This window comes from Cyrtonyx montezumae, unplaced genomic scaffold, assembly GCF_038088225.1.
Source record: "Cyrtonyx montezumae isolate F1298 unplaced genomic scaffold, pur_monq_1.0 scaffold_5, whole genome shotgun sequence".
Taxonomy (NCBI): domain Eukaryota; kingdom Metazoa; phylum Chordata; class Aves; order Galliformes; family Odontophoridae; genus Cyrtonyx; species Cyrtonyx montezumae.
Window position 1 is genome coordinate 7,928,249 of NW_027072056.1, and position 24,893 is coordinate 7,953,141.

The following is a 24,893-nucleotide window of genomic DNA, read 5'->3' on the forward strand; positions in this document are numbered from 1 at the left end:
ATGATGACAAATGTAATGAGATGAAAAATGTTTACTGGTACAAACACAAACGCGTGGGTGTATTATTCAGTGGGAAACACATGTTCTATTTTGCTAGGAAACTGAGAGCACGCAAACAGCTCTGACAGTACCCACTTGTTCTATCCTATAGTACCAGAGAATTAAATCCTATGACTGCAAGTAACCTCTAAAGGTCTTTCACTGTTCTGATGAAACACATCAGTCAGGATAAGAAAGACAAACTTGTGATGACAAGTTCTGAGCTGTCTAAAAATCAGAATCTTAAAACTCAGGAGATAAGGGCAATGTATCAGCAGGTACAATATTCTATGCTTTTGTAGCCTCTGTAATGAACAAGTGCATGCCCTTGGTTTGGTTATCATGATTTCCCTTAAACAGCTATTCCAGTCCAACAAAAAAAAGTATTGATCACATTATGCTGAACATGCACTCACTGTAGAGGTCATCTTCATATGAAAATACACAAACAAAATCATAATCGATACCTCATGGAATGTATGAAAGTTGAGTTGCCAGGACACTCATTTCTCAAAACCTTCCCTGCTTTCTGAGGAAGAATTAACCTAAATCTATGGACTGAGAGTGACAACTTCCCTTTCCCTGCACATTTTTTCTAAAAGTAAATATAAGGAAAATTTTCTGCTTTGTCCTTTTTATTTATTTAAAATCTGTTCTTTCCTACTAGATGAAGCATCCTGTCCTTTCTATTTGCCTTCTCATCTGTAATTTAATCTGGCTGGTCCCCAAACTCAGAAAAACAACAAAAAATACCAATTACTCACCATCAACTGATACTCAGTTGCCTCCTTACATAAACCTTTGCAGTTTAAACTTATAGCAATTATTATTTCTTACAGCAATTGTTAAAGAACCTCAAGGGTCTTAACGTTTGCAGTTCCCCATTCAACTGGGGCTAAAAGTTTACAGTCTAAATCAGCTTCAAAATACAAGTTTCCCAGCTTCATTACTCATTTCAAAGGGACAGGCTGAGCAGGAGTTTTCCTTTGCTCTTATTACATTTGGTAGTCTTTTTCGAGGGGAAGGAAAGGAAAAAGCACACAGGGAAATAAGCAAAGCTTACATTAGTTGAAGGATCATTTTCATTCTCAGTAACACAGGCTTGAAGATTCAAACTGAGGGATTTACAAGTTATCAGGATCTGCTTTGCGGGTTTCTCTTCAAATGGCTTGATCACCGAGTTTGTCCCTGGAAACTCCTTTTTCTGAGGATTGACTGACTGAAATAAGTTAGGTGATTAGTTCCATGTGGAAAAATCATGACAATTCAAAACTAAAAAAGCTTTTAGAGGTGTTTACTATCACTGAATTACCTGAAAACCTTGCAAAATCACTGCTGATATCTTTATATTACCATCATAAGTAACAGTTATTCATGACACATAGATTAGAAAATTAAGTAAAAAGATAAAATAAAATTGCCTGAGGACATACACAATGTCAGAAGCAGAATTAGGGATACAAACTAGGTTTCCATTTGTTTTAGAACAGAACCCTCTTGTTTCCTTCACTTACTTACCATTTCTGAAACCTTAGCTTTCAGATCATAGCACTGTATGTTTAGATCTCATTTCAGACCTTTCCCTTTCTTTTTCATTCACCTATATACTACCTCAGCATTTCATTTTGTTTAATAATTGTTATAACATTGCTGGGGTTGATTTGACTTCAGGTTTTCAATTAAAACACGATTTCTTGTTAAGTTACCAACAAACATTCAATCAGCACAAACAGAAATGTTATTTGGATCATGAAGTCTAGTACTAAATAAGCAAGTTGAGGATAAGAAGAAAAGCAATCTGCCCTTCCTACATTTCCAGCTAAATTTCTTTCACATATATAAACTTTTATGCCTCCAATTGTCCCTCCCACTGTTTTGTATACCCATTCATGTATCATAGTAAAATTGGGTGCACTGAATAACTGATAATAAAAACTTTTATTGTGACATTCATTCCTAGTCCAAGAAAAAGTTCTGGTCCTGTAATATTTTCAGTCTGCTTTACTGACTCAAAGTTTAGCTACACTAGACAAGATGACCTCCAGAGGTCTCACCCAACTGCAATCACTTTGTGATCATATAAGGGCAGTCTGTACATAAAGCTCTGCAGAGAAGGGACAGTATTTCCACCCCCACACTCATTTTGAAGCTGAAAAGAAACGCTATTTCCATTCTACTTTTCAGTCTAACAGTCCTGTGCACACAAGCACAGGGCAGAACTCTGGGGTGCTTAGTGAACTCTCAGACACACAGGTAGCTTAGCTAAGCCTGTTAGCTCAGCATCTGCATTTAAAAACCTACAGGAACTTGAAAAGGTAATTTCACTTACTGCTATATCAGGATCCAAGGAGAAAAGATTTAGTCGCTCTGTATTTCGAGAAGCTTTCACTGTTTCTTCTGTTTCTGTGATATACTGTAGTGACAGACAATAAATTAGTTTTCTGCACAAGAACAGAAAGTCGTTGAACCTTTAATGATCAATGTGTCATTTATAACAACAGCCCTCATTTCTGCAGCAGGTATTCCAAAGTGCTTTCGAACATTCTTTGAAGGTTATGCCTTTGTGAAGAAGGATTTTCAGCAAGCAATATACTTCAAAGGAACCCAAAAGACAACCAATTAAGTAACTCAAGTTCATATATGTTACTAAAGAGTCCATGGTGTAAGATGTCAAAATTGGCGCTCACCACACTGAAAACGCTTTAGGTATTCACAACCCAAGGGAAAAACTGCTCCCCACAAAACCACTTTTGTTGCAGAGAATGCAGACAGGACAGTGGGAAAGTGCTGTCCTGCCTTTCAGACAGGCAGAATCCCACAGACTGCAGAACATCCACAAATGTCAGGCTGGGAGTCCTCTCCCCACCTATCTCTGTCCCTGGTTTAGGTAGATACAGGATCAGGAGATGTACAGATGAGAGTCAGGCCCAGGTTACTGTTGCAGCCAGGCATATAGGGCAAGGGGTCAGAAGAATTAACGATATAGAGGGCAATACAAGCACAGTACAACTTGCAGACCATCTATTTTAGCCTTGCAAGCCACCAGCAAGGAAAACATTCGCTTCAACTAAACTATTTGTGGTAAAGAAAGTATCTGTCTATTGAGAAAATAATCAGATACTATTGGCTGTCCTCCCATATTAACACAAGAATGATTTATCTTTTGTTCTTAAAAATGAATATGACCTAAAGTAAAATGTAAACCAAATTGTGTTCTCATTTTCATATACAGCTTTTGATTCAAATCTGTAGGAATAATATTCTCAGGTAGCATTTTGCTGTATGTATGTACAAGTAGATAGTATCTATAGAGGCTCCCTGACAGAAGGTTACAAACATGATACGTTCACTTAGGAAAAGCAGTGTTGATATACTTCCAACACAGCTTTTCCTCAGTAAGTTTTTAGCACCTTCAAAACTATTATCCTACATCATGAAAATGAGATGAGATCTAGAAAACAAAATATCTCCCTGGCACTACGTGCATCTTTCAATGAAATTAGTGAAGGTGATGAGCAGTTTGCAGTCTGTTTTTTTTAAGTGCTGCAAGTCATATAGTAAGCCTTATCCCTCCAAGGGACAAATCTGCTGAAATGCAGGTTAAAAAAAGAAAAATTTCATAAACAACTGCAGGGATTAGATCCTTACTGACTTCACAGGTATAAATCAAACCACTCTAACGAGCGTTTAATTTCTTTACACACAGTGGATTTTTTTTCATTAATACAGAGCCAACAAATTATCAGAAATAAAATTATTTCCATCATTTATCATGGCTCTAACATGCAAAATGGGGTGTGTGCTATTCTTAAACCTTTCACAACATTAATGACCATCTATTGGCAGGCATTTTGACCTAGGCAGCACTTTCCACTCAGCCTATAAAGACAAACATAACAGCCATTACTTTTGCAAAGTCTGGATGCAAGGTGTTCTCTGAAGAATCTGTCTCTTCTTGAAAGCAGTCATAATTCACTGCAGCTTCTGCAGGGTCTTGAAAAGGGGAAACAAATTAATAAATAAATAGGTCAGTGATTTTGTTATGCTTGCTTTTACCAGTGGGTTTTAAAAAAAAATCAATCCCCATCTTAGTCCTTTTTGTTCCCTCTTAGTATCCATCTCTCAAATGGAAGAGAAACTGATGCGACCTCTGTTCACCCCAACCTCATCTCCCAGAAGTATTTACTATTACAGAGTCTGTACTTAAGCTTCCAAAGATGCCGGACTCTACTTGCTGAAGTGTTCGGCACATCCATCCATGACAAATATTGATGCACACAACAAAAACATCTTCCTTTGCTCTTTTAGTCCCACCCAAGGCAACACTGAAAATTTATGCCAACACAAAGATTTTGGACTCCCAGTAAAAGCAGTGTTCAGTGTAGTCAGTGAGGCAGACAGGACTCTCTCTGCTCCTCTAGAAGAAATTCTGGACTCCAAAAGCTGCAAATCTATGCATCCAGAAAACAGCACTATACAGCAGATCTTTTATTTGGCTCTTGTTTTCAGCCCAATGTGAAATAAGTCATTACAGATGTTTTGGGTTCTTCTGCCAAGAAAGAATCATGCCTTTTGACAAGTTAACAAGCAAAAGGAACGTGCTATGAAGTTATCAGGGTTTTTACCCCTAAACACTGTTTGCTGTTAACCTTAGGTCTCTGATGCTTCATGTGCATTTTTCTTCCTGTTACTTAATACCCTAATGGGTGGGATTTTCAAAGGTACTTTTCTAATCCTAAAGTGCAAGTCCCTCATGCCTTCAAATCATAAAAAACTTTGTCTATATGAAGAGCTTTCTGCCCCCAAATCAGAATTTATTATAAACACCAGGTTAAAGCCTCCAGTTAGCTCTGAACTTCCTCAAGATTCAGATGCATGTGGGTTCAAAGCTTTAATTTAGTTCACAGTATAAGCGATTCCAATTTTTATTAAGGTTTCAAGTGCTTTCAGTTATACAGTTTTAGCTAGGATTCACCAAACTGAACATAGATGTACTACGTGAAGTGATGAATTATTGTCTCATGAAGAGTACAGTATAACTGAGCATCCAATTCTTCATCAGTCAAAGCACATTAGTATGCAATCTCAGTAAAGCAAGAAATATATGTCAAACTTCCAGGGAAAGAGCAATACACCAACAGCTGGTGTTTTTTTTTTGTTTTGTTTTGTTTTTTTAAACTCATTAGCTCCAGATGTTTAAAGAAAAACAAAATGATGGAAAATCTTTCCCTAAGAGAAAACTCTTTAAAACTTTCTTGAAGTCCAAGACAGTAAAATACAAGGTACCAGCAAGATCACTGACAGGGTGAACTACTCTTGAAAAAGAGCTGCATAAGCAAAACAGGGCCGTGTTGTAGTTGCTAACTTTAAGGGGAGCAGCTTTACCTCCCACCCTTTTGAAAATGATCTGTGGGTAGTTAGCTGACATTGTTCAGGGCCTGCCAAAAGACAGGAGCTGCTCCATCAGAAATCAATAGATACAGAATCCATTACAGACACAGACAGTTAAAGCGATTTGACATTGGTTAGTGAAGGCTTTTTTTTTCCCCATTTGATTTAAAACAATACAAGATTATTCACTCTTACCGAGTTTCAGATCGGTGAGGTCTGCGCTTTTCCTTTCCTGAATGGTCCCCTCTGGATTTATTTGCAGGATTTTGTTGAGAGTGAAAATCCAGTCATCCATATCCTGTTCATTTTCAGCTGCCAGCACAAAGTATGTGAGGTCATTCATTTTCAGCTCAAAGGCATGTTTCCTAAGCCTGTTATTCTGTTGGAACAAAAGGAAAAGGAAAAAAACCACCAGAACCAACTATAAAAAGGTACCAAAAAAGGCATCTATAAGATGGACTTCTATACAACCATTCCTTATAGATAAATTTCAAAGAAGATTAACTGACTTTAAAGATTATTTTTTTTAAATCACAGAAAATGAATTTATGTCCATTCATGTTGTGTCTATATATATAGCATCTGTTCAGCCATAGAAGATTTAAGACTATGTCCAGTAACACTTCAAACTATGGTAGAGAACATTTCCAAAGAGAAATAGTGAAAGACCTCTGATGGTGAAAGTACAGCATTGCCACACGACTCATTGCTGAATAGAGAAAATAAGATCCAAGTCTCCTAGAAATCACCAGTGCATCAGATACTCAAGAAGATACCAAGCAGGGCTAACCAACGTTCAAATTTGCTCCACAGGGAGAGGATGGAAGGTGTTCAACAAATTAAATCTAGCAGGCAAGCAAAGAAGCAGATAGTGAAAGATTGTTGCACTTCTGACTGCTGTGTTTGTTAATGAAGAAATGAAGAACAAGATGTTAACAATCATGCAACTTTCTTTTTCAAGCTATTTACAGATGTGGCTAGCACACTACACAAAGGTAATTAATTTCTAAGCATGCAATGAAGCTAGAAATATTCTGGTTAGGATAAGAACATTTGTAAATTATTTTTTTTAATATTTATTTGAAAGAGCTTGCGCATAATATCAGTCAGACTTTGAATAGAAATCAACTAATAAATCTCTTCAAAAGATGTGAATAGGACAGATTTCTCCATGAGAAAACATTACGAGTGCTTTAAAGTATTAGAAGGATTTTACAGGAGATCATTGCACTTTCAACAAAGGTGAAAATACTCTGTCCTTTTAAAATATAGAATATATAGAATAAATATATAATAAAATATAGAATAAATATAGTCTGTCCTTTTAAAATATAGAATAGGAATCAAAACCCAATATACTGACAATAGATTTAGCTTTGTTCTGTATCACCAGATTGCACCTGCAGTAGATAGTTGATCCATCAGTTTCTGTTATGGTAATTAACAGGTGCTTAGTTACTGAAACAGTTCAATGAGTGGAGCGATTTTCTGATGTAATATATTTCATTCCTCAACTTTACCAAATGCACGAGGCTTCCAACTGTCAGTCTTATGGAAGTAGTTGCAACAGCTGTCTCTTCCCCTTATTTAAATCTGAACACTGATGCACCCTACCCCCAATATATAATCTAATTTTTACAACTACTGACTATGGACATCAGTGTCACCATTTTACTTTCCAGATTCCAGAAAATTACCATCACCTGCAATTATTAGGACATTGCTGACACATCTAACCTTGGACTGACAGATGAAAGCCAACTCATTCATCCCATACTCGGTCATTTTGCTTTCTTTTTCTTAATTCACAGACTTAAATAAAATGACAATTGTATCCTATAGTTTTATATACCAGAATTATTTCTCAAGACACAGAACTGCAGCACTATATGAAGTTACCAAAAATAGTGTCTAATCCAGCAGTTTAGATCACACTGGTACCATCTTTCATGTATGAGACACAGAGGTAAATCTGAAGCTTACGGCAGTGAAGGAGATAGAAAACACTAGATATGGAGAAAAAAAATTCCACAAACAGTTTTGTTTTTCCAGCAGCAGAAATGATTTAGAAGATTCCTACTCAATCTGTTGTTAATCACTTGCTCCAGTCTTTATACTGCATGTCATGACCCAGCTCAGGAATCAGCAAGACTAAACAACTTCTGGAGCTACTTGGCTCCATTGAATCAGTCGAATCTATGCTTTTCAAAGTGGCTCAGGCACGCACACATAGCTACATGTGTTATTTTTTTTTAATTCTGCTACTAAAAATTCTCTTGTTAGGAAATAATTTTCTCCCAAGTACATCATTGAGGTGAATAATCTTTCAGGTATAAAAGTTTTAATTTACTCTATGCAGGGGATGAATACAGTTGGGTTTTGCAGCAATTAATTCTTGGGTGTCTGGTCACATTCTTGATCACAGGGACATCACTGTACTCCTCTAGTTGTTGCATACATTCAAATTAATGTAAAATAGCTAAAATAGATTTCAGTAAAGTTTTAGTTAACAGATCATGAGAGTCTGAACATGGGTTAAATGTGGAACAAAACTATGCCAAGAATCCTTAGCTACTGCCCATTCAAAACTTTTAACGGTAGATAATTTAAGTGGATCATGTACACAAATTCATGTACAATTCATAAAGAACAACACTATGTTTCAATTTCTTCAGAAAAAGTATAAAGAGCATTCAAAACTACAGATAAAGAAGTGTGTTCATGTCCTTTCATTTACACACATGGCCATGACCTCTAAATCAGGTACTGTAGCTCTATGAGACATTATCTAATAGAACGACACATCTTGCATGCTGAATCCTAAGAACATATTGGCAGGAAAACTTCAATATCCACTTTTCCATCTGCATTTCAGACTTCTGGCTAGCAGATGAGATCTACAGCAAAGTCTTTGTTTCAAATCCAAAGCTAACTACTATTTTTTCCTGATCAGTTAATAGAGCAAAAAACCCCAAAATCTCAAATTCCATTTCTCAGTTTCCTTCTCTTTAAGTCCTTCCATATCAATATGGACTACGGACCTTGAGGTTGACTTGTAATCTTCAACACTTAATTCCAAGTTTGAAATTTTGTTTCAGAGGAAATTACACAAGAGTTACAGATGAGCTACAAATGAAACATCAGGCTGCCTAATGCCCGCAGGGACATTCTTTCAAAATAAAAGAATTGTTTTGAAGGCATTTTGCTTTTCAACTGGAGATGCTTTTTTCAGGATGTTTACTGCAGTCTAGTAAACACAAGCTCTATTAAACATGAGGTCAAAGTCATTCATAGTGAGTCAATTGTGTTACAGCAGCATAAAGCTCATAAAATCAGAAATTTCACACCATTGTTCCTCTAATCCTTCAGATTTATGCAATGCTTTCTATGGTTTCCCTGCCTATGACAACTCTAATGGAAATTTTGTTTTTCAGACCTATGATTTTAAGTTCATTGCATTTTTATTTTTAACAGTCAGAGTCATTGATGCTGATGATACTTGCAGTATTATTGTCTTGGCTAAGGCTCTTCTTGCTTTTGTGTGAAGACAGTTCATAAATTCGTGCATCCCATTCTAAATGTCAACTGAAGAATAATCAAGGAAATCAGGTGGTAGGGTGGGAGGTGAACTTACAATTCAAACTGCTCTGAACAATTAGCAAGAATTCTATAGATTTAGAAGGCAGCTGTCAAAGGTCAGGAGGATAATTTCATGAGTTTCTTCAGCTTTTTTTTTTTTTTTCCTGCTAGTCAAAAAGTCCAGAAATCTTGTAGTCAAGACATTTCTGCTACCATGGAGTGTCATCAGAAACAACACTGAAGATCAGGCACCCTCTGAGCCAGTACTTAATCTGTAGTTAAAGCCACACTGCAGGAACATTCAGGGATTCATGAGGGTTCTGGCTGAGACTAGTCTTCAAGGAAAATACACACTACCAGCAGGCAAGAGCAAGCAGTCATCTTTTCCCTTCTTATAAATGACTAAGCAATACCAGCTCACAAGATCCAGGACGACAGTTACTATCAAAACCTAACAGCAGCAAAGTAAATACTCTTAGACACAACTAACTGCTCAGCTGAGAGCCAAGAAACAACAGCAACTCCCACATAGGGATATTAGTGTGTCCCTAACTACACAGGGCGTGTCTCATTCATGCTGATCATCATCCCAAACACACAGCCCAGACTAGCACAAGAATGTGTTGCAGACATCAAGTATTTCTGAACAGGATTCCTGTGCAAGTTCCAGCCTTAATGATTCCACAATTGCCTCCTTGGTGGCTTTCATGACAGTCAGGCCAACTCTCAGGTCTTTCAAGCCAATGGACTGGCAGCAGCAGATATCACTGTCCTGACATATATTTAGTTCTATCCTGTCCTGCATCTGCTTGAAAAAGAAATTTCTTGGGCTACAGAATCATCTAGAAAAATTTGAGTCTCAGGAGTCTCATTGTTATGAGTGGTAGATTAATCCTATAATCTGAGGATATTTAACCCACAACCATAGTCTTAGTAAGCATGAAGTAAAACAAAACAGCTAAGAAAGCCATTTCAGTGAAAATAAACTTTCAATGATATTTTTATCATGTGTGCAATTGGCACAGAGTACGTAATTATTTCCTATCATAATTCAACTGTGTCTTGTATTCTGCCAGTCTGAGCAATTGCACTGATTTGAAGAGCAAAACAAATGGTGTTTTCTTTTCATGCAACTGTCAATGAGACCCATCCATGTATGCTCTTCTATGTGCCTCCAGTAATTCCTACTTATCTGACACCAAAATGATACAATGGAATAAAATTAGACTTACCTGTATGACTCCTGTACAGGAATCCAAGAAAATACATCCCTTCGGCTCCTTTGATATTTTTTCATCTTTGTAAAAATTCATAATATATGAGTTATCTGACAACTGTGTCAGCTGGAAGTAGCGCTTTTTGAATGACTGAAGAAAAAAAGGAAGACAACTGTTGTGCTGCAAATTGTTTTCACTGATACCTGATTCACAGGGTTTAAATAAAATACAATTTCTACCCACATCTCAATTGCACTATTCTGCAGACAACTGAAACATTACTTTGGGATCTGTTGAAGCAATGTAAAAATGCCCAACCTGAGACATAAACAGATAAATGATAACAGCAAAAAAAAAAAGTGTACCTCTGTGGGAGAGGTAAATTGAAATAGAATAAAGAATAATGTGGTCCCCTTACCCGAACAGTGATGCTATTGTTTACAGTGCTGTTGAAATTCCCTTTATAAAGCCATCCAGACTTGAAAACTCCTGCTGCTAATCCTCCTCCTCCACCACCACCGCCTTTGGAAGATGAGTGGGATGTTGTATCCTAGATGAAAGATGTAGTTAATAGTGTACTATCAAAAGAAAACTGTAACGTGTGGATACCTAGTTGGCAGCAAATAATCATCCTTACGTTCCTTAATGTAAACTTTATTAATAAGCCTGCTGTGCATATGTCATCCCACCACCTTCAAAGTTATTTTAAATATGAAATGTTTCATAGGAGATAGTGAGTCGCCATTATCTTTCTTCAAGATATTAAAGTAATAAATCTTCATGGGAGAAGAAAATGAAAGAAATCAGAATACATACTTCATCCTTATCTACATCTTCGTGATCAATTTCAAATGAATGTGATGGCAGTTTCTCTGGTCTACAGTCATTCCTAGGAGAAAAAGAAAAAATTATTTTATAGTATGAAGTAAAAAATAATTATAATGTATCAACTACTTCTGGGAGGCAACTATCCTGGGTACCCGTTATCAGAATACTTTCCATTTTTTCTTTGATTCTATATTCCTTTGAAAATAACTACACTAACAAAACACTACTGCTTTTTTTCTTAAGTTCCCTTTATCTTTTTTTTTTTTCCCCAGCAATATGAAGCTGCATCTCCTCTACATAAAAGATAAAGTACTATTACTTATTCTCTTCCTTGCCCTTCCACAACAGACAGCAAAGAACAAACAATTCCCAGAGAGAGAGGTCTCATTAAAGGCCACAAAACCAACCAGAATGAACTCTTCTGTAGCTTTTTCTAACCAAAAAGATTAGAACATTTGCTAAAAGCTTCTACATTTCTTGAATATTTCAAGATAGGTATTTTACTTCCCAATATGATGAGCACAGGCTTCAAGTAATTTCTAAAAAAGGCAGACTTCTCAATGTGGTCCCTCTTAAGAGCTCTACACTATAAACACTGAAGCAAAACTGAAAATGAAAAAAAAGAGGACTGAAGCACGTGCTTATTTTTTAAGCACGTGAGTAATTGTACCGTCCCAAAGCACTTTGCACATTGCAGAATTAAACCTCAAGTAACAGCCAAACCAATACACTTGGTAAAAGATATTTTCAAATTGAAGAAAAAACAGATAATTCTGTGGCCTAAAGCGTTCCAACACTGTTTTTGAGTTCTTGAAGATTAAAATCTCATCTTACTAATGATGGGAAAAACTACAGAAGCTGTCACGGTAGCAGTCACTGTTAGGAAGACCAACCTTTACAAAACAGTTTCATCTACCCAGACTTATAATGCAAAAGAAGAATTGCCATGCTGTCATACACAGGAGCAAACAGAAGCTCAGGAACCACATGCTCATAAGCTAATTTCCTCTGTGACGTTAGCACACATTAGCCCACACAAACAGTGTTAACAGTTTAAAAAAAAAAAAAAAAAGGAAAGGTAACTGGCCCTTTTTCATTTTCTGTTCATTTCATTCATACACAAGTTATAGATTAGAAAGATTAGAGTAAAAAGCAATACCTATCATCTCCTCTTTGCTTTTCATGTTTCAATGATCAGTTATATCACGCCTTCAGCATCCCCACTGTACTCAGAAAAGCCAGGATAATGAAATGCACACAGAATACAAAAGGATACTAGACTCTTTATTCTGTTTTAGCTTGCTCCTTTTTCAGTGTTTAACATAAACAACTGATGAATGTTGCAAAGAAAAGGAACCTCTGCAATCTATTGCTATCTTTAACATCTATAGAAGTGTCCACTGTGGTGTTGGGGGCTCTGAATGCAGCACTACAATTCTGCCTGGCTCCTGACACCCCATTGAGAAGGCAAGCCCGTCCACTGAACCACAGACCTTCTGCAAGCCTGAGCATACGGTGTGCTTCTGAGAAAGAAGGAAATCCTTCTGTCCTCCAAGAAGAGCTATATAAGAGACAGAACAGGACTGATGACAACGCTTCTGGTGACAGAGCAGGCACGCCACAGAAGTAAAGACAATGTCAGTGGTTTGGGACAGGCAGTGCAAGGGCACATCACTAGAAACAGGTTTTGAGAAAAAGAACAATTAATGTTTTTTTCTCTGTCTATGCAAGTCACTCCCAAGAACATGTCTGGGCTGCCTTAGGTAAAGGTCCAGTAAGCCATAACGTGCTACCCCTGTAGCTACCAGCAAAACTCAGTTGTAGGGACACTTTAGTCTGCTGTGGGATTCTCTCTTTCTCTCCACCTACTGGCTCTTCAAACTCATATAAACCGCAGACTTCTAAGGCAGTGGAACTGAAATATCGACCAAATGTTGGGGGTTTTCATTTTATAAATGACAGCAAAAACTGCTAATGGCTATTTCTGTTTCCAGACATCCTGTCACCACAGTGCACACACTAAACAAGCCCTGGTTTTCCTTCACCCCTCCCATTGCACATGAAGCAAGAACACAAAGCACAAAGCATAAAAAACGTTGTAAAAAGAGGTAGTGAGAGCTCAGAGAGGAATTTTAGGGGCAAAGGAGTCTGAAAAAAAAAAAAACCCTCAGAGGAGGAACCCTCTCAAAGAAAAACTAAAGTAATACCTAAAATATTGTTTGTGTTGTGCACATGCTGTTGAGCTCTAACCCAGTGTCACAGGGCTAAATTACTGGAACTGCACGGTGACATGCTGCACCTTCTCCAGGTGGTCTGCACTGCACTGTGACTGCTTCCCAACCAAAAAGGATCACTGGTGGGAGAGAACTTTGGTATCTAATAAAAATCTGCTGCACTATGAAGCCATTAATCGACATCTTGTACGACTAACAAACAGCACAGTGTACCCTCACATACAAAAAACTATGAATTCCTTCAGCACCACTGAAGGCTGCTGGATCTCCATTTTTGTGTTACTAAATGCAAAACCCCATGAGAAAGTCCAGCATACCCCTAGTGAATGTGAGTCCCTTAACCACAGCTGAACCAGGCATCACATCTCAAAAACCCTACAATGTTTCTCACTCATCCAACCTTTCTTATTAGAACCACCTCCTATAAAAAGGATAGACAACAGTACTGAGGAGGAAGTAATATCTGACACATCATAACACATCTCAAGAATAAACTCAGGAGAGTGATGTTAATCACCATATTAAAATACTCTTCACAGAAGAGGATGTCCATAAGGAGCTAAAGTGTACTTCCCTGCAGAACAATGCAACCGTGTCTGTCAAATGCATATTTCATAAGAATGAAAGTACTTAAGGTTAAATGAAGAACTTCTGCACTGCAAACGTTTTTCTTCAGCACTAAATGCATTAATTTTATAAAACAATCAGTACACCAGGTACATAAGAAAAGGCACATTTAGAACACTGATTAGCAAAACTGCTCTTCCTGGCTCTTTGCACTACTACATTCACTATTTGCGAAAACACCAATGCACAAGAGAGAAGGCAGATCTGTTGGAAGGCTTACAGCACAAAACTCTCTGAAAAACACATCTAATGGGACCACAAGTCAGTTTATTGATTCCTGCCACAGTAGTTTTAGTTAATACTAGTTTTCATCCAAGCCAAGTCCAGAGCACCTGTTCCTGTGGTTGGTGTCACCTGTGCGTAACCACCTTTTTCATCCACCTTCATCAGTTTTGTGCCTCAAATTCCAAGAAAAAAGGTGGTAACATTGCTTGCTTGGTTATTCAGTGAGTTCATTCACTACTCTGTAAAACGCTCCTCAGGGTATGGGATACAAACCTCCTAGAACTGGGAGTATGTGTAAGAATACACACAAGAAGGAATGAGCACCAATTTCCTAATTTCTTTACACTCCCATCAAGGAACATGTTCCTCCTACTCCCTTTACACTGATTTAATTCACCCCATCCAAGCACGAGTGGGATGTTTGCTTACCCAGACAGCTGCACATTCCTGCAGCCCCATGTCCCACATGTCGTAGCAGTGCACGTACTCACTGCACACAGACCTACTACACTACACAGCTATAAACCCCTAAGCAAAATCCTACTCCTCTGACACAGAGTAACTAAAAGGAGAATTAATCCCAGCTAAAAGTGAATGACATTTATACATTATTAAGGAAAATGAAAAGCTAGCTTTCTGTATCAACTGTGCTTTGAATACGCAAATACGCTCTTAGGGTTTGAGTCAGCACTAACAGGGTTTGTTGATACTACTGAATTCTGCAGAGCCTTGAACTTTTGCTAGAAGACCTTTTCTTCCCCTTTTTAAAAATGCAAGCCACTAGAAATACAGTAAAACAAGTACAGAATACAAGACAAAGGAAAGCACAAATAAGGACACAACTCAGCAAAATGACACAAACCTAAAGAGAAAAAGATAAAGAACTTATGCTAGATCTTACTGTGGTAAATGTCGAAAGTCTTCTGAATACTGTTCATATTTGTAGTTCACAACATGCCACTGGGAACTGTAATATTTACAAGCCTAAAGAGAAAACAACAGTTACAAGAATTACTAAATTTAACAAAGAACTGATATCCCAAGAAGATAAATGGTCAGAGTCCTACAGACACTTGTGTGTGGCAAACCAACATGTGTTCTTCCAGTGACCCCAAATCCAAAGAAACAGAAAGTGGACATATATTTACAGGAATGATCAGTTCACACCTAAACTGCACAGTCAATATTCAGACAGGTAAATGGCTTTTTATATTGCCTTGTCCCCAGACTACCTTAAAATGTCAAATTCTTGTTATATATCTTGGTAACAACTGTAGTGCCAGGAGTTGGATGCAATTATTCTTACAACTCGAGCTATCCTGTGACTAATTCTACTACAACTGTTTAGTCTCAGAAAAGGCTAGAGAAGAGATAAAGAGAAGAACCTATTCCTCTCTTTCATAGAAAAGCACAGAATTCACAAAAGAAAGCGAGTGTCATGTTCCCATATTTTGAAGCACAGTTTATCTTTTAAGCCACATTCATTAAGTCATACAAGATAGAGTGGGGGAGGCTGAAAACAACTTAACATGCTTTCCTAGTTCTCATCACCTACTCAGTAAACATCATTAATTTACACCACCAGACCTCAAGAGACACTATGCAGTTTACGCCTGACTTGCTCCATGGACATTACGCATTTGCCTGTACCCTTTTCACTGTCTTTGTCTTCCATTTGTAAATGCATTTGCCTCACTCTTTTTATTCCTCACTGTTGCAGCACAAGCCCTCTAATTCTTGTTCTACCTGTAGAGACTGATCTTCATTCTCTTAACATTCAGGAATATATTAACAGGGTTATTATTTATCACCAGGGTCTCATTTTCCCCATCACACTGGATTTGCTCAGTCAGCTCATCATCTCCTTGCAGCTTTTATTTTCTAAGAAAATCTTTTAGCTGGTTTTGCATCTTTTCTGAAATTGTTCTTAATATACAGATATTCCTTAAATAAGGAAAGCAGACATGCACAAATAGTATAGTGAAGAGTTCTGCTATGCTGTGAAAAAAAAGAACAACCAACCAGATTAACTGTGATTTACTCCATACTGAACTTTTATCAATGCAATTAAACATGACACTGTTAGATGAAACAAGATGCAGAAAACACAGGTTTATTGAAAATATACACATTGATAAAAAGAAAAATAATATCATGTCAGAATTTCCAGCAATCCTTGCTACAGAATGTAAAGTGAAAATTGGTAACTGTACAGAACGCTGAAAAAGTTTCCCTAATATCATATTTTCTTCCCGTACTTCACTTGAACATTTACACCAGCACATGCAAGATGGACTGGAAGGAAAAAAAAAAAGAAACTGCTGCTGAAGATGACAGGGAAGAGACAAGTCAAGAATGAAAATGTGGGGATACACAGTAAAGAAAGAATCAGCAGCATAAAAGGTTATTTAATCTCAGGTGAGAGCAGAAAAGGCATGGAAAGGATGAGGCCATAGGAGACAAAGAACAGAATAAGAATAGATCAAAGAGATTAGAACACAAAAAGTGAAGCAGAAAAAGTGGGAGAAGAGGCAATAAAGGGACAAGATCAGTCACTCCAACTGGGACTATTCCCTCCCTTTCTTGCCAGTCTCTCCTGATGCTCCCATGGGAGTCACTGCTTGCACAGGTTGCCCCAGAAGGACAGAGAGTGGATTGTCAGACTGCTGCTGCAGTTTGAGAGGAGCTAAAAGCCTAAAAGTTGTGTTTTTAAAATTACTCAGTGCTGGCTTGCCAAGTTTCCTTTTAAGACCTGTGTAAAACATGCAGACAATGTAGTTACAGATGACTTTAGAAAATGATCTTGCACGTGGTCACAATCTAAAACAAATAAAGATGTTGCAGAAGGCTAAAGATGCAGAAGGTGAAGAACTAGATGCACAGTAGTAGGCAATTCTCTTGACACTGAAACTGAACAGAATATTTCAACACAGCCACATGCACTCTGCAGTAAAAGGATTTCATCTGAAACCAAGATCTCTTTCTGCACTGATATAAGCTGTCATTTTATATTCTGCATCTCATGCCTGAAAAAGTAGGATCACCAAACAGTATAAAATAAGAAAAGAACTACAGATTATCTGAGAAAACATACTGTTTTGATATTGTAACCAACTGACTATAGACCTTACAAAGAAAAATCTGTGGCCTACACACAACAACCATGCTTCTAACAGCTCCTAACAGCTTTTTCTTATGACTGTCCAAGAAGTGCCTTTGTCACCCTACTGTTTGTGTGACCAGTTTTTATTTAAACTATTTGCTATTCACCTAGCCTATAAGGATAGTCTTACGGGGCAACACAGTCTGCTGTACAAGAGTCAATGAAAAACTTATTCACTGGGCCTTGTGAGGAGAAGCACGGACTCTTCAGTTCACACTTCATTCTCTTTCTGCTTGGTGAACATGAAATAATTGAGCTTTCTACAGAAAGGGTGTCTATTTCCCTGTGGCACTTTCATCATTAACTATTCTACCGAGTAGATGCAATTAGTGCCCACAGAGCGGTCTCAACACAATCTTTTATTGAAAACATTATAGGCTGATGTGCTCAAAACATAGTTGGGAATACCATATAGAGCAGGTCACAGTGTTTTAACTTGTAACCATCAAGGCTTATTGTGCTTCTCCAATAAAAAGCTAATGGAGGTAAAAATTCAAAAGGGACAAAAAAACGCATTCAGGTATCATTCAGAAAATCCACAAAAGGCAAGGCAATCCAGTGCAACCACAGTTCTGTAACTAGCTCGTTGTGCCTAGCCATCATAAACCAGATCAAGGCATTAAAAAAGGAATAAATTAATACAAGATGACAGCATTTTCTATTCAGAATACCCCAACTGAGAAATCAAATACTTCTGGAGACTACACTGACTTTTAAAGTTTTGTTTTTTTTGTTTTTACTGGAAATTACTGGAAACCTAACTTCAGTAGTGAGGAAAAATACCTGTGAGGAACAAGAAAAGTCTTTCTGGATGCAGAGGTTAAACTGAAGATCCCACTGCTCTTGCCAAACAGCAGAGGCACCAATGCAAAGATGTTCAGCTCAAGGGGGCTGTGGGGGAGGAAAAATACAGGCAGAGAGATGGAAGCTTTGGGATGTGGGAGGGCTGGCTCACGTCTGCATGAATTTTCCTATTCTGCTGTTGACCAGGCAGGCTGTGTGGCCCATTCCCAGGGGACCTATCCAATTCATTTCTTCTTTTCTATTGTTTTGGTTTTCTCTTGTCCAGCTAGCACAATTTTTCCTTTCAGAGACAGACCACCCTACAAACTTCTTTCACCTACATCTTCTTAGCTCTGGTTCTGGTGATGACAACATGACTCCTACCACAGTGACAGAGACACTTAATAAAGACTTGCCCTGCAAGTCCAGTGAACATTTTGGAGGAAAAAGAAACAAGAAGAACAGAAATGAGAGAAATATGACTGAAGAAAACACCCTGATGCTTTTGAAAGCATCTGGAGCTCCTTTCTTCTCCAGCTTACGTTCTGTCTAAGCTCTGGGTGTGCAGCCACACATATTACAACAGCTGTTTGGGGAACAAATGCAGAGAAACTGCATGCAAAGTGCCATTCTGCCTCCTTGCATGCTCTGCAAAGTAAAGCAAGAAGCAGGAGATGTTGAAGAGGAAGGGCTTGGAAACTGAAAGCAGAAAGCCTCTAGAGCTGGAAGCAGTCACAGGGCTAAAAGAGAAAGGGAAGCTGCAGGGCATGCTCTGCACCCTGCCCTGTGACCAGTGACATGCATCACTGCTCCCAGAGCTGTCCCCACTGCCCCTCGTTGAAGTGACTCAAGGGACAGTGGAAAAGTGGAAGGTGATGGGACAGGTCTGTCTGAAATCCCACTCCCTCCCGCCTGCAAGCACAGCAGCCTCATGGCCGGCTACTAGAAACAGGGGCCTTCATCTTAGGGCTTTGGAAGCTATTCCTGAGCTAACAAGGCTGACATACATAGTGAAGTCTAGTGACAATGAGACTGACATTTACCCAGCAGGAGCTCCCATGTTAATTTGGCTTCGAAACATGTAAGTGCAACGAGCACGAGACTGAATTAAAAGCCTGAAAAAACAACTGCACTGACACACCACTTTCAGAAGGAAGGCTGTGGCTCTTTTAACACTATGATTAATAAACCTCATGTTTAATAATGACTTACAAATCCTGTGGAGAAAAACCACAACATCCAGCACAGAAAGAGCTGCCAGGTGAATAACAAGGGTTCTAAAAAACTTCACATAACCGACAACTCCATCTTTCATACCTACAAAATGTAGTCAGGAAATGAAATTTCAGCACTGTTACACTATTATTTCATTGTGATGCAGTGCTTTTCAGCCAGCACTGTCCCCCTGATCCAAAGATGAAATGTGAGGACTACAATTACACCCATAACTGAGAAGCAGCCAGAGCCAGGGAGCAGGAAAGCTCTTCTGATCACCCGGAGCTCACCGTGGAAGTTTGTTACCTCCATCCTCACTGTTAGGAGTCACTCCCATAAGCCAGAACCCCACAAGTTGGTATCAGATATAAAGTCACTAGTCACCTGTAGGTAGAAGAACAGACAGCTCTCTGCCCAGCACATCACCAAAGAAGCTCTCCCCAGCAGCCACTGCTACCGGAGCAGACTGATGAAGCAATAAGGAAGGGTCAGGCAGTAACTGACATACATGGGAAGGAGGGATTGACAGCTTCTCAAAGGCCCCTCTGGGCTTATTTTCCACAATTACATTGCACAAGGAGGAGAAGCTCCTTCTGCAAGATTCTCCATTCCCCTCCTGCCCTGCAGAGCTCCCAGCACACCACTCCTCATCCACCTCTACAAACAAAACTCCCCAGAAATACCAGTTTTGGAGGTAGCATCTGGCTCAATCTGATTTAAGAAAAGACAGATGACAACTAGTATCTATTTCCTAAATAATTTCTATAGTTTTACTCACACAGATATGCACACAGTTTGTTTGCATCTGTGTGTGTGCACATTCTGCACATGCTGACATGTTGCAGAACAATACAGAATTAAACACTGCAATTAGATAGCTTACATTACATTTAGAATATGCCTAAGAAGTGTAAATAAATAAAGGTACCCAAATGTTAATTGGTCAAAATGCAAATATTCTCTTTGCATCCTACAGAAAATACTTAGTTTCCCAAAGTCTGTTTAGTTATTATTTTTTCTTATATCTTAATTTTACAATTTCAGCAAAAAGGAGAATGTTACACAACTTATTTACAGTGGATCCTTATATTTCACTCATTTTCAAAATCTGTCACAAGTTTTTTTTTCTCCCCAATGAGAAGTGAGCATAGTAGAATATCTTGCTTTGGCATGGAATTCCTTGGAGTTTGATAAAGAATGGTGGGAGAGAGGAAACATCTTTGCATTTTATGTGAACACCCACACCCTGAAACACGTTAATGTGCACCACTGTGAGCTAGCAGCACATCAGCTATGTGGGATTGGTGCCTGGAAGAAGGCAGTGGTCTCGACTCCAAGGAAATGTCTGGGGCAGATTCCCAGGATCTTCTCAGTCCTGCACAGACCTGCAACGTCCACAGGGTGCTAGATGCCTTAATATCCACTGCCCCTAAAATGAAGCCCTACAGGAGGCCTGATGCTTCTTTTCCAGGTGAGAAGTGACGATACTGTTGCAAGTAATAAAACCACTTAATGCCCAAGTGAACAGCTGTAAATAACCAAAACAGCCACTATCACTCAATGATTTACTGTGCAAGAGCTTTTTCTTTATTATTTTTGTTTGTTTACTAAGGGATTTAAACCCAGTACTAAGAGCACTGAACTAGCCAGTGGAAAAATTTTCTGCAACAGATGGACAGCCATTTTATTCTGGGTTCATGAGACCCAGTATATCTGAAGGAGGAGATAATTCCTTCCCTGAGTAAAGTCTTGGCTTTTTCACAACTCTTAAAAAGGGAAGTGAAGGTCACGAACTCCAGTCCCGCACAGCTATGCAGAGCTGTTGAGCACCAGGAGGAACATAGACTATGCTGCTGGGTCAGCACAGATTGCTCCAATCACTGCAGCAGACTACAATCATAGATCTTCACAGCACCTCATGCTCAGTTCTACTTAATTTTGGACTGGAAGCCTGAGCTTAATTTATTTTATGTATTGCTTTTGGCTTTGTGGCAATCTGGAACATACAAATTACTATACAGTAAGATCTTATCCTGCCATATTTCCACGCACAGTCTTAGTCCTTTAGTACGTTTTTTTTTGTTTGTTTGTTTTTTTACTATTTGCCCCCAGGTTTGGCTTACTAATATTGAAGAGAAAGGTAACAGAGCTACTCAATATGTATTATTCCAGGTAGTCACTGTCATCACAACCTTCCCTGTAAAGCAACTAGGACAGTGCTGGGCTTGCTACTTGAAGAGCCTTAAAATAAAAAACAGACCCAAAAGCATTAAGAGGGTAGAGAGAATTCTGGAAAGATAAATAATTCCATAAGTTGTGTTATCTTTTTAACCCTCCTGTCATTACAAAAGATGGTGAGGGTCAGGCTATTTGAGCTGGCATTAAGTTATTTCTGCTCTTTCTAGACCTGCTGCTGGGTAGAAATAGAGCCTGTAAAACATCATATTGACTAGAATTCAACAGCTGTATTTCTAATATTCTCTTTTTTATAACCTACTGTGCTTCCCTCCAACTGACTTTTCCTCTGCAAATTATCTTGCAAACTAGACTACATATGAAATTTCCTGTACTTATTCAAAGTAGAAATCCAGGTGTGCAAGAACCCCTCTGTGAAAAAAAAGCAAAGAACGCATACATTACTGGCTAATTATTAAAGTGTTTGCAATTAAATTCTTTATAAAAGCAGGGCTGAAAATTTGAATCTAAAAATCTGTTCTGCTAATGCAAAGGACAGGCTATGCATCACATTTACAGTGAAAGGAGAAGGTTCTGAGGGGTGGTTGAAGTAAATTCCTTTGAACAGCACAATCAATGTCTTCCATGTCCTTCAAAGTAATAAAAATCAGCGAACAAGCCAAAACATCCCAGAGGTAACAAGAGAGCAAGCAGAATATTTTCTTTTGATCTGAGCCAAGGTATGGAACAAATGTAACAACACTTTCTAAAGAAAGAGATAGAACCACACTAGCTGTGGTTACTTACTAACTGCCATGACAGAAGTTTGCTTGACATTGTAATAGAAAAGTAGAACTGCTTTTCTATACAGACAATAAATACAAGCTTCTAGACACCCTTCACACTGCACACCTCCTCAGATAATGACAATATACACCTCAAATAAGACACATACATTGTAATAACTCTTAACAGTCTGAAATCATGACAAATATTTACATCTTTAAAAAGGCATGAATATTTTCTAAGCTCTAACTATTGAGGGCATCAATAGTAACATTCATGTGAAAATGCCAATACCAAAGGACAAGCAGTGACAGGAAATTAAGTTTGAGAACAGTAGAATGAGGAGTAAATTCAGCATCTTCTCGATTTTTCTGGATACCGCCATCTCAGAACTAGCACCACAGCCATGCTATTAATCTCTCCTCATCTTCTAGTTTCCAAAATTCAAACGTGCTTCAAAACACCTCAACAACACTAAAATAAAGATAAACACTTCAGACATTTACCTCTTTAACGAAGAGATTTTCTGCTTTTTGTTCTGCATCTTCAGGTACTGAAGGATACAGTGTCCTGATTTCCAGTGAAACTGTGTCTATCTGACAATAAAAAAAAAAAAAGCAAATTAGCCAGAATGATGAAACAGCAGTTTTGTCTCACAAAGGCAAAAGAAACAGGATTATTACTGCTTGCATTTCTCAGTTATTCATACAGCCAACACACACGCACAGGAACAGCTATAACCCAACTCTCCTTCATACCCTACTAATACTATCAGCTAAAGCATTATTTACAAGCAAAAGTACCATTCAGATTTCCAGGAACAAGCTTGTTCTAAGCAAACTCGGTTCAGTCTCTGAAATTTCTGATAGAAAACATCATAAATGGATAACATCCTAATTCTTCCTTACATCCATGCCTTCCCCAAGACTATACTCCAACTCTCACTGCATTATGTGCTTCCTCTACTTCCCTTCTGCTCCTCCTGCATTTTCAGCAAAGAGATGTGGACATAGAATTAAAAGCTCGGATTCTTTTGGGAGGAGAAAAGTCCTCACAACAAGTTACAAAAGGACTGCTGCAAGACAGGCTTGCAGGAAAGCAAGTGGGACCCTGAGACAGCCTTTCAAGTTGGGCACTTCCACCTGCAGGCACAGACACAGCAGAGCAGCAGTCCCCTCTTGGATCAGTGGACATGGCACCAATGAAGCTTTTTTTTGTTTTGTTTTTTGAAAGAGAATCTCCTGGCTGAGCTGGCTTGTCAGGACCAAGCAGGAGACCACAAAGACAAGCAGTCTTCAGATGATCCCCACAAATAGGCTGACTTCCTCAGCTTGCAACAGGCCAGCAAGAGGCCAGGCTCACCAGCAGTGCTTGCTGCATGGCTGAGGCTCTCTGTGCACAACTCTTGGAGGAGGTCTGGGGGTACTTCGAGTTAATCCTCAGGTTAAAATAATCCTCTGTCCCCAGAGATGTTCAAGGCCAGGTTGGATAGGGCCCTGGGAAGACTGATTTAGTGGTCGGCAACCCGGCCTGCAGCAGGGGATGTGAACTAGATGGTCTTTTGAGGTCCTTTACAACCCAAGCCATTCTGTGATTCTATGAGATTAGGCACACTCATTTTCTCTGTGGAAAGCAAACAACCACCACCACACTCCAGCAGATTAGACTACTCTCAGTTACAATGGAATCACTCAACTAAAGATAACCAAGGACTGACGTTTGACTTGGTGTCATCTCACACCTCACTGTCTCTTCCCTTACAGAATGGTACATGATTTCCACAGGAAGGCCCACAGCACCTGACCAGGTTAGTACGACAAACCACTGCTTTCTACAATCATGAAGCACCCTGTAGCATCCATGGCTGATAGCCCATGAGGATCTGTTTCATATCCTCAGACTAAACAGTTATCTTTTTCCTCCATAAATGGAAGTACCCAGGCTGTATGTGACAATCAGCTGGCTTTTATTGACTGCATTTTTCTTATACAGCCTACGTATTGGTTCCCCCTATGACTTCTTATGCGTGCAATTCTAAAAGAAAGGCACGCACCACACAGACAGGTGCAAACCTCATAGGATTCCCAACTTCCTCCTGTTTCATCTGGATAGTTTAGGATACAGCACAGTTAAAATATTTGGCTCCAATATATAATGACAGTCCCTCATAAACACGGGCTGTAGGGCTCCCCTCTTTTGCATTACCAAAGCCTATATGCAGAGAAGATTCACACAGTCATTTAGTCTGTGAGTAAGAGAGACAACAGATGGAGAAATATGGATTTTCAGTTCACATTTAGTAACTGTGAAAATGACTGAATCCTTCTTTGCTAGGGACTTCCCAGCAATACTCACAGCCTCTGGAAAACATTTCATTAATTATTTCACACATACGTGACACTAAGTCCCTTTTTTTAAGCAATTCTGAGAGGATGCCATCTCTGAGCAGAGCTGAAAACCCCCAGACATTGCACTGCTGGGCTGGGGCCCAGCTGCCAGAAACAGAAGCCACAAAACACGTAGGCTGCCCTTCCATGAAGTCACTGCTGCTAGAGACCAGATTTCCAGATGCAAGGCAGAGTGGGGACACAGAAAGGACATGTGTGATGCACTCTGTACCTCATGCTCACC

At 38.8% G+C, this 24,893-nt stretch overlaps 1 protein-coding gene across 3 annotated transcripts in view; it reads right to left on the bottom strand.

The window, feature by feature from the left end:
* Positions 1 to 24,893, bottom strand: part of DOCK10 (dedicator of cytokinesis 10) — a 114,291-nt gene that overhangs the window by 56,552 nt on the left and 32,846 nt on the right. For all 3 annotated transcript variants that reach the window (XM_065748332.1, XM_065748334.1, XM_065748333.1), the window contains exons 3-11: positions 22,769 to 22,858; positions 15,042 to 15,124; positions 11,043 to 11,115; positions 10,645 to 10,776; positions 10,242 to 10,376; positions 5,626 to 5,809; positions 3,947 to 4,032; positions 2,369 to 2,452; positions 1,103 to 1,258 (exon numbers count right to left, since the gene is read on the bottom strand). In XM_065748332.1, coding sequence (XP_065604404.1) covers positions 1,103 to 1,258; positions 2,369 to 2,452; positions 3,947 to 4,032; positions 5,626 to 5,809; positions 10,242 to 10,376; positions 10,645 to 10,776; positions 11,043 to 11,115; positions 15,042 to 15,124; positions 22,769 to 22,858 — 1,023 coding nt within the window. The remainder of the gene's footprint in view (positions 1 to 1,102; positions 1,259 to 2,368; positions 2,453 to 3,946; positions 4,033 to 5,625; positions 5,810 to 10,241; positions 10,377 to 10,644; positions 10,777 to 11,042; positions 11,116 to 15,041; positions 15,125 to 22,768; positions 22,859 to 24,893) is intronic.